This window comes from Myotis brandtii, unplaced genomic scaffold (genome assembly GCF_000412655.1).
Source record: "Myotis brandtii unplaced genomic scaffold, ASM41265v1 scaffold1064, whole genome shotgun sequence".
Classification (NCBI taxonomy): Eukaryota; Metazoa; Chordata; class Mammalia; order Chiroptera; family Vespertilionidae; genus Myotis; species Myotis brandtii.
Genome location: NW_005353602.1, coordinates 267894 through 283653, shown reverse-complemented (window position 1 = coordinate 283653; position 15760 = coordinate 267894). Strand labels below are relative to the sequence as shown.

Genomic DNA, 15760 nt, shown 5'->3' with positions numbered 1-15760 from the left:
AGTCCAGTGAATCCTCCCTGAAGCCCTAGAGGGAGGTGCTGTGTGCCCGTTTTACAGGGGAGGAAACAGGCATCAAGGGGTCAAGGAACTTGCCCGAGATCACACAGCTAGTGGGTGTCAGAGACACCGGGTCCTGGGGGGCAGGGCGGGGAGCATGAATGAACGAACACATTCAGTGGCGGGAGCTGAGCGAGCTGAGGAGCTAGGCAGGACGGGGTCTCCTCTCCCTGGCTGAGGGTGGGAGGGGCGGGCTGAGGGTGGGTCTCCCTGGTCCGGCTCCTCCCTCCCCCTCTCCTCCTCTCCTCCAGGGAGGGCCACGTCAGCCTGGTGCGGGAAGCTCCGCCGCCTCTGCCCTCCCTTCCCCCCGCGATGGCCTCCCGGGAGCCCCTGCACGTGAAGACCCCGATCCGAGACAGCATGGCCCTGTCCAAGGTGGCCGGCACCAGCGTCTACATCAAGATGGACAGTGGCCAGCCCTCGGGCTCCTTCAAGATCAGGGGCATCGGCCACCTCTGCCAGAAGGTACAGGACGGCTTCAGGGAGGGTGACAGGTCCTCTTTCCTCGATGGGCAGGGCCGGTGCCATGGGAGACCCTAGGAGCTCCAGGCAAGGCTGCCCGCGAGGCCCACGCACCCACCACTAGCGCTTCCTCTGGGGAAGGGGTGCCCGTCACCAGGGTCCCCTAGGGCTGATCCCAGAGCTCTCAGCTGCCTGCCTCTCCCTCCCTCCCTGAGCCAGGCTCCTGGGGAGGGGAGGGGAGATGTCGCTTGAGAGGCTGGGGCAGTAAAGTTCTGAAACCACTCAGTTAGAACCCAGGGGCTGGGCGGGTAGGACTCGAGGTGAGAGGAGAGAGCCCAGGGGCAGCCTGACCCCCTCCCCTCGTTTCCACAGAAGGCCGAGCAAGGCTGCAAACACTTCGTCTGCTGCTCAGGTAAGCGGCCTGCACGCCTCCTCCTGCCCTCTGCTGTGTGTCCCCGGGCAGGAGCGCCACCTCTCTGGGCCCTGGTGTCCCCAGCCGGGAGCCGGGAGCCGTTGCAAATGTTTGCAGCCAGCCCAATTTGGAATTTCAGCGGGGAGGCCTGAGGCCACCCAGGGGGGTTCAGAGGCCGGAGGTTGGGCCCCCAGGCTGTCCCGAACTGACACACTCTCTACCCACCACCCCTGGCAGCGGGCAACGCGGGCATGGCAGCCGCCTACGCGGCCAGGAGGCTGGGCATCCCCGCCACCATCGTCGTGCCCAAGACCACACCTGCCCTCACCGTCGAGCGGCTCAGAAGTGAGGGCGCCACGGTCGAGGTGGTGGGTGAGGTGAGTGCCGACCTAGAGCGGGGACCGTGGAGGGCAGCTGGTGGCAGAGGAGGGCACCCCGACCACTCACCTCCTCCGCATCCCCCGTGGTCTTGCAGACGTTGGAGGAGGCCCACAAGCTGGCCACGGCCCTGGCGAAGAACAACTCAGACTGGGTCTTCGTCTCTCCCTTCGACGACCCCCTTATCTGGTACATGGAGCCCAGGGTGGCATCCACCCCCTGACCACTGGGTGGGCGCCTGCCACAAGGCACGTGGGCACATTCTTACGCACAGCAGTTGCACATGTGTGTGCACACACCATCACCCAGCAGCACACACGTGTGCTCCGACGCCCATCCTCCGCGGCCGTGAGCGATTGCGAGCTCAGATGCCCAGTGCCTGCGGCTGCGTGCCCGGGAGCAGGTCCCGGGACCAGGATTTCAGGGAAAGCCGTTGACTTGGGAGGTGATTCCCGAGCGGAGGGGGACGGGAGATGAGGCAGGAAAGACGCCTCGAACGGGCTCTCCTGGGCAGGGCACTGCTGTGGCAGCTGGAGCTTGATTTCCTGGGGGCCCCTGGGAGCCAGTGGAACATGCACCAGTTACCCAGCGGCAGGAGAGGATGCTGGGTGCTTATTCACTCACACAGGCCCTGCATGAGGGGTGTCCTCAGGGCTGTCACCTGTCTGAACAGCCAGGTGTCACACACAGAGGCAGCGCCGGGGGCCAACGGGAGCCTCCAGGTAGAGATGCAGATGCTGGCAGCTGGAAGTCAGGGAGGAGACCAGCCCCGAGGACAAGTGGCAGAGGACCCCTGCCCCAGCCCTGGGCCCCAGCCCTGACCCGGTCCCTCCCCCACCCTCCAGGGACGGCCACACTTCCATCGTGAAGGAGCTGAAGGAGACGCTGAGAGCAAAGCCGGGGGCCATCGCGCTGTCGGTGGGGGGCGGCGGCCTCTTGTGCGGAGTGGTCCAGGGGCTGCAGGAGGTGGGCTGGGGGGACGTGCCCATCATCGCCATGGAGACCCGAGGGGCCCACTGTTTCAACGCGGCCATGGAGGCAGGCAGGCTGGTCACGCTGCCCAACATCACCAGGTAGGCACAGGCTGGGCGTTTGTGGGGCTGGAGGGTGAGGATGCAGCTTCCGGGGCTCCTGGCCCCAAGTGGTGGAGGCGGGCGCACTCAGGAGGGTCTCCTCCACCCGGGACCCCGACCACAGCCTGCGGGTCTCAGTTGAAGGCAGTGCTGCAGGAGGAGGATCTATTTCATGTCCGTCTCATCAGCGAGTAAAACAGCTTCCACTGGTCGGTGTCATCACCGAAGCAATGGAGGTGCGTTGCCGTCGGAAGTGCCGGCAAGCGCCAACAACAGAAAACCGAACGCCGCCCTCACTCACGTCCGCCGTGCACGCTGCTCACATGGGGTGCATCTCCCCATCTCTGCCTGCCTCCCTCCCCCGCCCTGCCCCCGTCCATGTGTCATTGCACACAAGGGACATGTGCTGGGCACATAGTAAGTGATCAACAAACGTTTGTAAAAGGAATCAATTATGTATTTTTAAAAGCTGAGATGATAGTCTTCGGACAGTTTTGTAACCTATTTTTCTGTTCATATTGTATACCATGAACATAGTTTTGTGGGTTTTTTGGCCAACACCATTAGAGAATTTTTCCCCCATTGCATTTTTCTTTTGTTTTTTTTGTTAATCCTCACCTAAGGATATTTTCCCATTGATTTTTAGAGAGAGTGGAAGAGAGGGGAGAGACAGAGAGAGAGAGAAATATTGATGTGAGAGACACATCAATTGGTTGCCTCCTGCACGTGCCCTGACCAGGGCAGGGGATTGACCTGCAACCAAGATATTTGCCCTTGACTGGAATCGAACCCGGGACCCTTCAGTCCATGGGTCAACGCTCTGTCCACTGAGTCAAACCAGCTCATAAACTAATAAACTAATTAATGAACAGAGAGCGGTCCAGCCTCAGCCCCTGCCTCATACTCTTCATCCAACATCATGGACGCTGTATGTGTCACCCAGGGCTTCCACAGACGTCACCACAAATCAGGGGGCTGGAAACAAGAGAAATGTGTTCTTTCACAACCCTGGGAGCTGCAAGTCCAAAGTCAGGGTGTGGGCAGGGCCGCTCTGGGCAGGGGCAGGGAGAGCTGGGTCTGTGTGTGGCTCACCAGCTCCTCCCTGCATCCTGCACCCCCCGCCCCACCTGCCCCCTCCTACAGCGTGGCCAAGTGCCTGGGTGCCAAGACGGTGGCGGCACGGGCCCTGGCGTGCACGCAGGAGCTGCACATCCTCTCTGAGGTGGTGGAGGACAGCGAGGCTGTGACTGCCGTGCAGCGGTTCCTCGGTGAGTGAGCGCGGTCCCCGACCTGGGCTCAGACACCTACGAGGTCCAGGTCCCCGAGTGAGAGCGTGTGCCCAGTGCCTGTCGCCGGCTGGGTGGGCAGGGACCGTGCCATGAGTGGGTGGAAGCGGAGGGGCTACAGAAGGGTGTGCTGTGCTGTCGCTATAGCCTCCAGACTTTCGTACACGCTCTTCTTCTCGGAGCTGCCCATTCCCAGTCCTGCTCCCTGTCAGCTCCATGTGACTAAGGGGCCTCAGCCGTCATGACACCACCTCCAGGAAGCCTCCTTTGATCTCTCACCCCCATCCCGCCTGGGTCGGACACTTCCTATGCACCAGTCCCACTAATCTCCTAACTGCCCGATTCCAATCCGGCTACATCATTAGGTCGTGAACGCGTTGAGGGCAGGGGCTGGTGTGTCTGTTCACTGTTGTGTCCCCAGGGTCTTCCTAGTGCAGGGCTGGGCGGGGAGTGGGCGCGCCATAAAGACGTGTTGAATGAATGGAGGATGTGTGAGTGACAAGGTGGGTAATGGACAGATGGATGGGCAAAGCGATTGATGGGGCAACGGATTGATGAATGACAGAAACGAATAGATGGATGGACATTGATTAATAGACACATTGATGGATGGACAGACAGATAGTCAAAAGATAGATAGTGGATGGATGGATGGATGGATCAATGGATAAGCTGATTGATGGCCACACTAATAGATGGACAGACAGACAGCCTAGTGATGGATAGAGGAAGAGATGGATGGATAGATACAGGAAAGGTGGATGGGTGGAGAGACAGATGGGTGGAGAGGGAGTCAGACAGGCCGTGAGGTGGCTGGCTGGCTGCATGGGTTTGCAACACCCAGAGCCTGTGAGCACTGACTGGGCTCCCCTCTCTCTCCTCTCCACCCCATCCCCCGCTCTGGGCAGATGACGAGCGCATGTTGGTGGAGCCTGCCTGCGGGGCAGCCTTAGCCGCCATCTACTCGGGCCTCCTGGGGAGGCTCCAGGCCGAGGGCCGCCTGAGCCCCACGCTGGCCTCCGTGGTGGTCATCGTGTGTGGAGGCAACAACATTGACAGCCGAGAGCTGCAGGAACTGAAGGCCCAGCTAGGCCAGAGCTGAGGCTCCTGGATGCTCCTGGAGCTGCCGAGGGGCCTCTGTGCTCACAGATGGCAGTGGAAGCTACCCTGTGCTTCTGGGCTGGCCGCCTCCTGCAGGAAGCCTTCCTGGACTGCTCCCTTCAGCTCCACCCCCAGCCCTGACCAATAAACTCTTTCTGAGTTGAGTCTGTAACTCCGGTGGGTCCAGTCTTTCCACCTCCATGAGCTCATTCCTCAAGCCCGGCTCTGATGAAGCAGCTCCCTCCACGCCACAGCCTGAGAAGCAAAGCCAGGGGTTCCACGCTCAGGCCTCCCAGAGCCGCTGGCTGCACTGAGCTCCTAGCAGGGCTCGCCTCAGCTGGGGGACAGGACGAGGCGGGGATGCCCTCTCCCTTCTCGGGCCTGGGCAGGTGAAGACAACATCTCCATCCTTTAGCAGGTGCTGGCTGTGGGCCAGAAACCCGTGTAAGAACTTACTACTCATTATCTTCTCTGACACTAAAGGGCACCATGAAATAAAACCATTATTACCACCCTGTTCTACAGATGGGGAAACCGAGGCAGGGAGGGTGACCTAACCCACCCAAGGTCGCACAACGGGAATGTGGCCCGGTCAGGTTCAAAGCCTGTGGTCTTCAATAGGACTCTGCCTGTCTTGGACCTGGGTCTTCTTCATGTGGGGGTGGTGGCGGTGGGACCTCCAGGGGGGTCTGGACACAGGGAGGGTGGGGACTGGCTGGCCAGAGGATCTCCTAGGAAACGGGAGGGGAAGTTAGTCTCTTGGCGCCACCAGGGGGCAGCAACGCGCCTCCAATGGGAATCCTGCCCCTCTGACTCCCAGACCCCACCTCATGGGGACCTCCCTCCACTGGAGGTGCTGAGGCCCAGAGATGGCGGGACCCAAGGTCTTGCATGGGGAGCTCTACCCAACCTTTCCAGCCCCACAGGAAACAAGGCTCAGGGAGTGGGGCCAGCTGGCACCACAGCCCCCGGCAGCACCCACCTCCTGGTCGCACGGAGGCACCCCTGCTTCATGACCACCTTGGGCAAATGCTTTCCCCTCTCTGGGCCTCAGGCTGCACCTCTGGGCTGGAGGAAGCCCAGCCGCCATTTCCCACCTCCTTTCCGTGGCCCGAGCCGTGCCCTCCCCGGGCGCCTCGCCCTGTCCTCCAGTGGAGGACTTGAGAGTGGCGGTGCCCTCCCTCACCTCTTGCTGCTGGGTCTGCTTCTCTCTTTGACCCCAGACATTGGGCCAGACCTGCCCCTCAGAAGCCAGCAGGACCAGCCCTGTTCCCTTGGGGTGATACTGTGTGCGTTCCCCACAGGAGGAGGGGCCCCGAGAGCCCCAGAGGCGGACCCAGCCGGCCCTGAGCCGGAGCTCTGTCCCTCCTCGCCAGCCCGGCGACCTTGAGCAAACGAAGCTCCGTTCAGGGCCTCAGTGTTCTAACCTGTAAAACGGGTGGTTTGTGGATTACTCCTGTGGACCCGGCAGAGGTAGGCTTTCAATAACTGTTAGTTCTTACTGTCTCCTGAGCGTTTTCCCCGACAAGGAAGGGTGCAGAGGCACTAACATTTCTTGATATATTGAGCACCTACTGTGTGCTTTGGGCCATAGCAGTCATTTTATCTAATCTCACAATCACCCGAATGGTAGGTACTATTCTCTTCATGTTTGCAAATGAGGCAACGGAGGCACAGAGCCGTTACTCCAAGTCGCACAGCTGGACTGCAACCCTGATATGTACGCACCCGAGGCTCATGCCTCGAACCCTTACTGCTCTCACCCCTCCTGTCCTTTGCTTAAGCTCTGTCCCCTGCCTGACACGCACCGCCCGCTTCTAAATCCTGCACATGCTTCAAAGCCCAGTGCAGGGCAGCCTCCTCCCTGAAGCCTTCCTGGGTTGCTTCGGCCAGCGATGGTCTCCCCCACCCCCTGCTCCTCCAGGTGAGAGGCAGAGCTCGCCTCCACCCAGGTGCTCTGTCTCCCAGGCAGCCTCCGCCCCGGGCTGCCCTCCTGGGAGGCTCGGCAGCTGCTGGTTGCCCCTCTCCTGGTCCCGGAGATAAGAAGCCGAGGGGCCTGTTGACTCTGTCCAGATAACGCACGTCAGTCACCTTAGGGCAGCCCTTCCTGGTTGACACCCGAGGAACGCCAAGGGCAGGGGCAGCACAGGGAGAGAGAAGGACACAGCAGACAATGGAGCCGTGGCCACAGGCTGTGATGGATGGGGCGAGATGCGAACCGCAGAGACCTACCCTCCGTCTCTGCCCCCTCGGACCCTCAGTGGGAAGACGGGGAGCCTGCCAGCAGGGCCCCGGGAGCAGGACTTCTAGGTGTTGGTCCAGGGCTGTGTGGGGAGCCCTGGACACTGGGCCACGGGTGTGGGTACCTGTGGGGACGCCTGCTTCTCCTCCCCAGCTGGGGCCCGTCCCTGGCCCAGACCTCCTCTGTTTCCTGTGCGTCCTAGTGGCTGGCGGTTCCTGGGTCCCCTCGCCAGGCTCTCTGACTCCCGCCTCCAGGCCGCACCTCCACCTGGTCCCCCCTCCAGCCCGAGGCCAGGGGACGCAGAGGCTTGGAGGCAGCCCTTGGCTGGCAAAGGAGGGGTTCTTGCCCAGAGCTGCCCCAGGCGAGGCGGTGTGAGCCCCCCGGGGCCCCTCACGGTGGGGACAGGACGGCTCGCCCAGGCCAGTGTCCCATCCCAGCTCGGCTGTGCGAGGCGGTGTGCGCACCCGTGTCCTCTTGGGGGTCTGTGAAAGCAATCCAGGCGCCGTATTGTTTTACCCGTCAAGTATGTCAGGGTGGATCCCTAACAGGCGAGGAAACACATTTACTGTACGCACAACGCCATTCCCACGGCACCACAACGACCCCGTGGCTCCTTCATAGGAATCTACTGCCCGCTCCGCGTCCCCTCCTCCCAGGTGGTCTCAACAGCGTCTCATTAGGGCTTGTGTGTTCACGTGGCCCCGATTGCGCTGCCTCTGAGGCCTCTTAGTCGATGGGCCCTTGGGAAGGATGGCCCGAGAAGCCGAGGTCTGAGGGAGTGAAGGAGCCGCCTCGCGGGCGGCGGGAAGAGCAGCGGGAACAGCATGTGCGAGGGGAAGGGCCCGGGCTCAGGTGTGGCCAGGGCTGGGCTGTTTATCCCGAGACCGAGCGAAGCCCTGCGGGAGGGAGCATCAGGCACCCCCCTCCCTCGGCCCTGACCCCAGCCTGGATTCTTATCACCTGTGCCCCCAAACCTTCGCCCTGCAGTCCCCTCACCTAGGCTGGGGTCCCTGTATCAGGGGGTGCAGCCCATGGAAGCCACTGGGCCCAGAGATGCCTGGGAGGCCACCCCCAGCCCCACCCCCGCCCCCTGTGTTCCCCTCCCCTCTCCTCCCCCTCTGCCCTGCGCCCTCCCTGAAGAAATCACCATCCAAGAATCCTCGTGTCAGGCTCTGCTAGCGGGAAAGCCGACCCACATGCCCCCCTGCACCCCTCCCTCCCAGTCCCCTCGGCCTCTCCCTTCCCCAGTGTTGGTGCTGTGTAAACGCCACCAAAAATGTCACGGGCAGGTTTCTCGCCTCGCTTCCAAACTCCCTGATAAATTCCAGGGCTGGGCGACCCGGGAGAGGTTTTCTGGAGCAGGGAACCCCATAAATCACGCCTGCCGCTCCGGCGCGGGCCATATCTTATGTAAAAAGGCGGGTCCCGGAGCGCCACCGGCAGGGGGACCCTATCACAAGCCGCCCCATTAATTATGGAGTCAGGCCGGCCCTTCGCTGCGATTTTTTTATCTTAAGTCCGAAAACAGATTACCTTCACCTATCCGCCCCCTTCCAAAAAAACAAAACAACCCCCCCCCCCCAAAGAACCCTAAAGAATGAAATAAACGTTTGAAGAACAAACAGTCAAGTTTCTCCGTTTAGGGGAGAACCAGCAGAGAGAGAAGAGGTGGGAAAGGGCCTTTTTTTCTTCCTTTCAAGGTAGAAGCTGTGGCGTGCCGAGTGCACCGGGAGATTGAATTTCCTGGACCCGGGACTCCAGGGAGCGGCGGCTGCCCTCCGTCCCAGGTTACAGACAGGGAAACTGAGGCCGCCCGCAGCTCCGCGGCCTGCGCCCTTCCTCCTGAGCTACGTGGGCAGGAAACGGGCCGCCGGCTGTTTAAATACCGGAGTTCACACCCACCTCCCCACCTCGCTTCTTTGCAGCTGGGACGCTGAGCAGGTGCGTTACCTTTGCGCGCCTCGCTCTCCTCCCCCGCAAAGAGCCAGCAGGGAACTAAACAGAGCGGCTTCCTCGGAGGAGGCATGGGCACCTGTGAGCTCACCAGCGGCTCGGGGTCCCGTCCACGCCCGGGGCGCTCTGCCTCGGTCACACACACACTGATGCTGCCTCGGATTTGAGGGGCCCACAGAAGCGTGCGAGGCCAGCTCCCCCAGCAGCACGTGTGGGCGGGGGGTGGGGAGCAGGGGCCGGAGCACCTGCAGCGGCATTAGTCCCGGCTCCGGCTAGGCATCTGGATCTGTATTTGGAGGTCCCTGATTCTAATAACATTGCGTTTCCTGTGTTAATCCATATGTGTTTTAGTGAGGTGAAACATAACAAAGTTAATCATTTTTAAAAAATATATTTTATTGATTTTTTACAGAGAGGAAGGGTGAGGGATAGAGAGTTAGAAACATCAATGAGAGAGAAACATCGATCAGCTGCCTCCTGCACACCCCCTACTGGGGATGTGCCCGCAACCAAGGTACATGCCCTTGACCAGAATCAAACCTGGGACCCTTCAGTCCGCAGGCCGATGCTCTATCCACTGAGCCAAACCGGTTAGGGCAAAGTTAATCATTTTAAAGTGAACCATTCAGAGGCATTGAGTGCATTGAGAATTCATGCAACTACCTCCTCCATCCAGTTCCAAACATTCCGGTCACCCCAGAAGGGGACCCCGCCCCCATTACACAGTTACTGTCCCTTCCCCTCCTCCCCCCAGCTCCTGGCCCTCAGCAACCACCAATCTGCTTTCTGTCTCGATGGAGTTACCCACTCTGGACATTTCATACACGTGGAATCAGATATACGAGGTTTCCTCGTGACTGGCTGCTTTCACTCAGCAGCCTGAACTTCACCCACATCTTAGCACGTGTCAGTCCTTCATGCCTGTTCAGGGCTGAGTTGTAGTCCATCGCACAGACGCACCGCATTTGTGTATTCACTCCTTCACGGACGGTGCATTTCTTGTTAAACAGATCAGCAAGTTATTCTTCACTAGAGGCCCAGTGCACAAAATCCATGCACTGGCAGGGCCCCTAGGGGCTGCCAGCTGCTGGCTGGGTACTCCCTCCCTTCCTCCCCCCGGCCAGCCCCACCCCCTGGTTGAACTCCCGGTCAAGGGGACAATTTGCATACTATGCTTTTATTATATAGGATTAGGCCAGACCCATTCTTAACTTCACAGGCCATAGGATTTTCCGTTAGCCAACATGGAGATTTTAAATGCATGTTCTGGAAAGTAGTAAGTAGGCTGTGACGTTAGTCCTTGTTTAAAACATGATGCAAAGAAGAAAATAGGATAATGATAATGATAATGACGGCATCCAACAAATGGCCAATCATACAGCTCTCGTTGCTGTGATATTATATTTCATCCCTCGACACCTGCTCCATGCCAGGCACAATGCTTAGAGCATGACACATGCGGCCTCATTTAACCCTTACAATGACCCCTGCCCTTAGATATCACTGTGCCCTTTTTGCAGATGGCAAGGCTGAGGCTCAGAGAGGTTGCGTGTGTCCAGTTGCTCACAGTCTGGGGGTGGGGACAAAGCTTCCACGTGGGTTGAGATGTTATGATGGGGGCAGAAGTGGACAGTGTGTGGCAGGTGCCTGGACGGGCGTCACCAGCTTGGCCGCCTGCTTCATCTTCATGTAGTTTGACGGTGGACTTGGGTGCCTGTGGCTGCCGAGCAAAAAGAATTTGCACCATAAGGCTTTCCTTCTGTGAAAAAAGGGATGGTTGAGATCTGGGTGTGCTTTTATTTTTTATTTTTTATAATATATTTTTATTGATTTCAGAGAGGAAGGGAGAGGGAGAGATAGAAACATCAGTGATGACAGAGGATCATTGATCGGCTGCCTCCTGCACACCCCCTACTGGGGACAGCCTGCAACCCAGGCATATGCCCTTGACTGGAATCAAACCCGGGACCCTTCAGTCTGCAGGCTGACGCTCTAGCCACTGAGCCAAACCAGCTGGGGCTGGGTGTGTTCTTTTTTTTTTTTTTTAAATATATTTTATTGATTTTTTACAGAGAGGAAGGGAGAGGGATAGAGAGCCAGAAACATCGATGACCGAGAAACATCGATCAGCTGCTTCCTGCAGGTCCCCCACTGGGGATGTGCCCGCAACCAAGGTACATGCCCTTGACCGGAATCGAACCCGGGACCCTTGAGTCTGCAGGCCGACGCTCTATCCACTGAGCCAAACCGGTTCTGGCTGGGTGTGTTCTTAAACCAGTGCTTCCAAACCAACCATGGATCCCATCCCCTGGGGACCAAGTGCATCTGGCTGTACAGTGCTGGGCTGGGCCTGAGCATCTGCATGTCTGCCAGCTTCCTTTTACTGCTGGTCCTCGGACCACGCTTTGAGTATCGAGGCCCTAGAGCAGGGGTGGGCAAACTTTTTGACTCGAGGGCCACAATGGGTTCTTAAACTGGACCGGAGGGCTGGAACAAAAGCATGGATGGAGTGTTTGTGTGAACTAATATAAACTCAAAGTAAACATCATTACATAAAAGGGTACGGTTTTTTTTTTTTTTAGTTTTATTCATTTCAAACGGGCCGGATCCGGCCCGCGGGCCGTAGTTTGCCCACGGCTGGGCTAGAACATGTGCATTGTGATCCCAACTCCGAGGTAAGTCCTCTGTGGCCCCTTAGGCCAGTCTCCTGCCCTCCCCGAGCCTCAGTTTCTTTCCCTGGCCAATGCGGGCATTGCCTTCCATCTGGAACATTCTCCAAAAAATTAAAAATAGGAGCAAAGTTGTCATTCTCTGTGTGCAAGCCAGAAAGCCACAGGCAACTGCTGGGGTGAGGGTGTCCTCCCAAAGCTCCCAGGAGCCTATGGGCAGGTGCTGGGGCAGCAGGGGTGAGGGTGTGTGTGCGTGGGGGGGCGGGGGGAGGTCTTGGCACAAAATGCAGGAAGAGGAGGCCAGAGGTGGCTGGGCCCGAGAGAAGTGGCGGGAGAGGTTCCCGTCCATCACAGAAATGGCCCATTTGCAATGATCGGTTGCCCAGGTGTTAATAACGCTAATGGCATAGGAAGGGTAAACTGGGCCACTTGGCTGAACAGAAGAAATATGCAGAGCAGCGCGCGGGCTTCCATAAATCAGCCGCGTGCAGCGCTACGAGGGAGGCAGGACTTAAAATTCCGGTCAGGAGATGGGTCCTCTCATAATCCGCGCTGGAGAGGTAATTTATTCTGTTTATATCTTTTTCCCGCTCGGCGAGGCTGGGAGCAGGAGCCCTCCACAGCCATTCTGCATTTTAAATATTAGTCCTGAGCACAGAGGGTCGGCTCTCGTGCTCCGCGGGGTGTTTATTTCGGGACAGGGGGACAGGAGTGGGGCCAGGGAGAGCGTGCATGACGGGTGGGAACACACGTGGTTTCACTGTCCGGTGTTGCCCACAATTACGGGCTGGGCCCGGGAGCGGGAGGCGAGGTCCCCTTTCCCCAGAGCTGAGGGCGCGGCCAGGGGTTGGCTAACCTCCTTACCTGCAAGCTCCCAGGTATTTTTTCTCCCCTCAGAAACCTTTCATTTTTAAATGATAATAAACACAAGTGATGAAGAGACAGAAAGAGATGAACAGATACATGAATGGAGGAGGAAAGGGACGAAGGGGAGGGAGAGAGAAAGAGACAAGGGCAAGCGGAGAAGCGCAGGTCCTCATGTCTTTTGACCTTGGCAGTTTCCATTAGCTCACGGCCCTTTGGCTAGCTGTGCTAACCCAGGACGGCGTGCTGACCAAAGCCCAGGGAGGGTGCTGGCAGGGAGACTTCGCATTCCTTAGACCCTTTCCTAACAGTCTCTTCCCCGCTCTCATTTCTTTCAGACTGAAGCATTCATTTCATTCATTCACTCACTCACTCACTCACTCACTCATCTATGTAGTTACTGGACGCAGAATGAGGCTTTACCAGTGCCAGGCTGGGTCGTGGGTTCAGGGAAAACGTGGCTTCTGGAAGCAGATGTTCTTGATTGAAAACCTGGCTCTGCTCCTCCCCAGCTCTGTGACCGCAGGCAGCTCACGTCACTTCTCGGGCCTCAGTTTCCTCATCTGTAAAATGGGAGTAACAACACGCACCCTGAAGGGGTGCTGTGAGGACTGGACCAGACTCTGGACAAGACTGTTGGGCAGTGGTCCTGCAAGTTCGGAGGAGGCATCGGGATTAACTGGGAGCTTGACAAATAAGAAGCATCCTGGCACAGCCCCCGAGAGGGATTCCAGCCCCGGGCGCGGTCCTGCGGCCGGGGTATGTACGCTGCACAAGCATCATCCATCCTCTGATCACACTTTGAGAAAGTGGTGGTGGGTCCAGGGACAAAGGTCCCTCCCAAGGCTGCCCCTTCTCCACTCCGCCTTCCTTGGGAACTGCCTCCCTGACACTCAGTGCCTGACTGTGACCGTGACTGTGACCGTGACTGACTGTGCAGGGCCCCGCCACAGGGCGCGGTGGGGTGGGGTGGGACTTCTCCTCCCTGAGCCCTGGGCCCAGGAGGCACCTGGGAAGTTGAAATGAGCTCACAGGGGGCGTTAGTCCCACGTACAGTTCATGACCCCAGAGGTGAGCATCCTCTGAAACCTGGTTTCTGGGGCCACCCTCTGAGACCTGATGCCCCTCTCAAGTGTCCCCTGACATGAGAGTGAACCCCCCCCCCATTTCTCTCAGACTGACGCTGTGGGCATGCGGCGGGCACCTGCAGACCGCGTGTGTGTGTGTGTGTGTGTGTGTGTCTGTGTGTGTACAATCTCTTGTTTTAAAATGAAAAAAAAAAAGGTCTGGGAGGAGGTGCATCTGCTACATACCACAGTGTTTGAGATCCGGGGTGATTCCATTTTCTTCCTTTTGTTTACCTGAAACTTGTAAATTTCCCACAATAAGCAAGTCGCATGTGTCAGATAAAGGCAAAGGCACAGTGAGGGAAGGAAGGAGAGAGCCAGGCCGCCGTGGTTATTCTTGGGAAGCCCGCAGAGAAGAAAAGCAGGCACAGGGCTCTGAGCACGCACGCATCCCACGGGGTCCACTTCTCCCATCTCCCCACCCCTTCCCTCCCCCGCTACCCTAAATGGGCAAGACCCCCACCCAAGCTTGGGTGGAAAGGGCCCACATGCAGGGCACCCTCCCGTTGATTTTTATTTCCTTCCTCTGCAGAGTCTGAAGTTGGCAGGGAACGTAGGGAGCGCTCTTTCCAATCCCTCTTGTAAGTGGGGAACTGAGGCCAGAAGGAGGGACTTGTCTCTAGGCCATGGCCTCAGGCCTCCAACCCTCATCCAGCCCCTTTCCCGCAGGCCGATAGGGGACACAGCACGCACTGCCCTGCTGGGTGAGAATGGCAGAGCACACAGCCTCACCTTGGGGGGGGGGGGAAGTCTGTCCTAATACAGCCTTGCAGATAACAGGGTGGGCTTACCAGTCCGGTGTTTTTTGTTTGTTTATTTGTTTGTTTGTTTTGGCATCTGGGATCGCATGGGGGCATAATTAGGATCGAAGCCAGAGTCTTTTTGACATACTGGGACAAACAAATCAGACAGCCATTCATTCATCAATATTGTTAAGGCTAACTGTGCCGGGCGGGTCTGTGTGAGATCGGGGTATTACATACAGCACCGGGAGGTACTGTGCCCGGCGGGTCTGTGTGAGATCGGGGTATTACATACAGCACCGGGAGGTACTGTGCCCGGCGGGTTTGTGTGAGATCGGGGTAGTACCTACAGCACCGGGAGGTACTGTGCCCGGAGCAAGTGTCTGTAAAACACAACAGAAAAGGCAGCCGCTTCCATGACCTGACAGTTACCATAAAAACTCCCCATTCAGACAAGGAGAGGTCTTTGGACCCACCAGTCTGGGTGATGTCAGAAACAAGAGCCAGCAAAGAATAATTCCATTTATTCGGCGCGACTATAAAGACAGACAAAATAATAATAATAAAGAAAAAAAGAAAGAAAAACACGTCGCACTGAGGGCAAAAAAGAATTTTTATTAATATTTCTTTTTAGAAAAGTTGATTTTTTGTGTTCTTTTTTTGTGTTTTATTGTTTTTTAGGTAAACCTCTTTCTGCTTCCCCTCCCTCACTCTGCCCACCCTCCTCTTAAAAATATAAAAATGTCCAGCCCCAGATAACTAGAGTACAATAAATAAACAGTAAACACAAAAACATACTTTATTTGTTTCTTCTTTATACAAAATAAGGAAACTAGAAGCGTCCAACTTCCAAAAAAGTATAATACTGTACATCCTGACGACCCAGCCTCCAGGCCCCGGGCAGGGAGGGGGTCTGTGGGCCAGAGCCCAGAAATCTTGGCGCCGTGCCCGCGGGGAGAGCAGGGTGGGCGAGTGGTCGAGTCTGGCCTGGCCCCTGGGGCTCAACATAACCGTCCAGGAAGGAGGGGGGCGCCTGGCCCAGGGCTGGCAGCGGTCCAGCCACCCAGCCTCCCTGGAAAAGCTGACCTTGAGCCTCAAGACTGGCCACCAGGGGGCGCGAACGCGCAAGCGGATTTGTCTCCCAGCGGCGCCCCCAGTCCAGCGCGCTTCTCGCTTTCTCTCCGTCTTCCCTCCCCGGCCGGCGCGCTCTCCATCCATCTCTCCTCTTCCTCTCTCCCCCTCCAACCTCTCTCCCTTCCTTATCCTCTTGTTGGAAAGACGGGGAAAGCAGAGTGAGGAGTCAGATGACAAAACTGCCACTCGGATGGCAGAGGGAGGGACACGCCCCCGCCCCTTGGCCTCCGCCCTCTCGGGGTCCACGGGGGTGGGGGTG

The 15760-nt window shown here is 58.0% G+C and overlaps 1 protein-coding gene across 1 annotated transcript; it reads left to right on the top strand.

Annotated features, from left to right (window-relative positions):
• The first annotated feature begins 335 nt into the window (after positions 1-335).
• On the top strand, positions 336-4933 carry LOC102244075 (L-serine dehydratase/L-threonine deaminase). The gene is made up of 7 exons (XM_005857016.2): positions 336-522; positions 892-931; positions 1169-1308; positions 1407-1498; positions 2155-2382; positions 3526-3650; positions 4577-4933. Exons 1-7 carry the CDS (start codon positions 370-372, stop codon positions 4768-4770), a joined length of 972 nt encoding a protein of 323 aa, XP_005857078.1. The 5' UTR covers positions 336-369; the 3' UTR covers positions 4771-4933.
• Positions 4934-15760: the final 10827 nt, after the last annotated feature.

Excerpts from the sequence above, each read along its gene's own strand:
- LOC102244075 (XM_005857016.2), top strand. The coding sequence starts at position 370 with ATGGCCTCCCGGGAGCCCCTGCACGTGAAGACCCCGATCCGAGACAGC. Across the intron at positions 523-891 it reads TCGGCCACCTCTGCCAGAAG|AAGGCCGAGCAAGGCTGCAA; the intron begins GTACAGGACGGC and ends TCGTTTCCACAG. Across the intron at positions 3,651-4,576 it reads TGCCGTGCAGCGGTTCCTCG|ATGACGAGCGCATGTTGGTG; the intron begins GTGAGTGAGCGC and ends CGCTCTGGGCAG.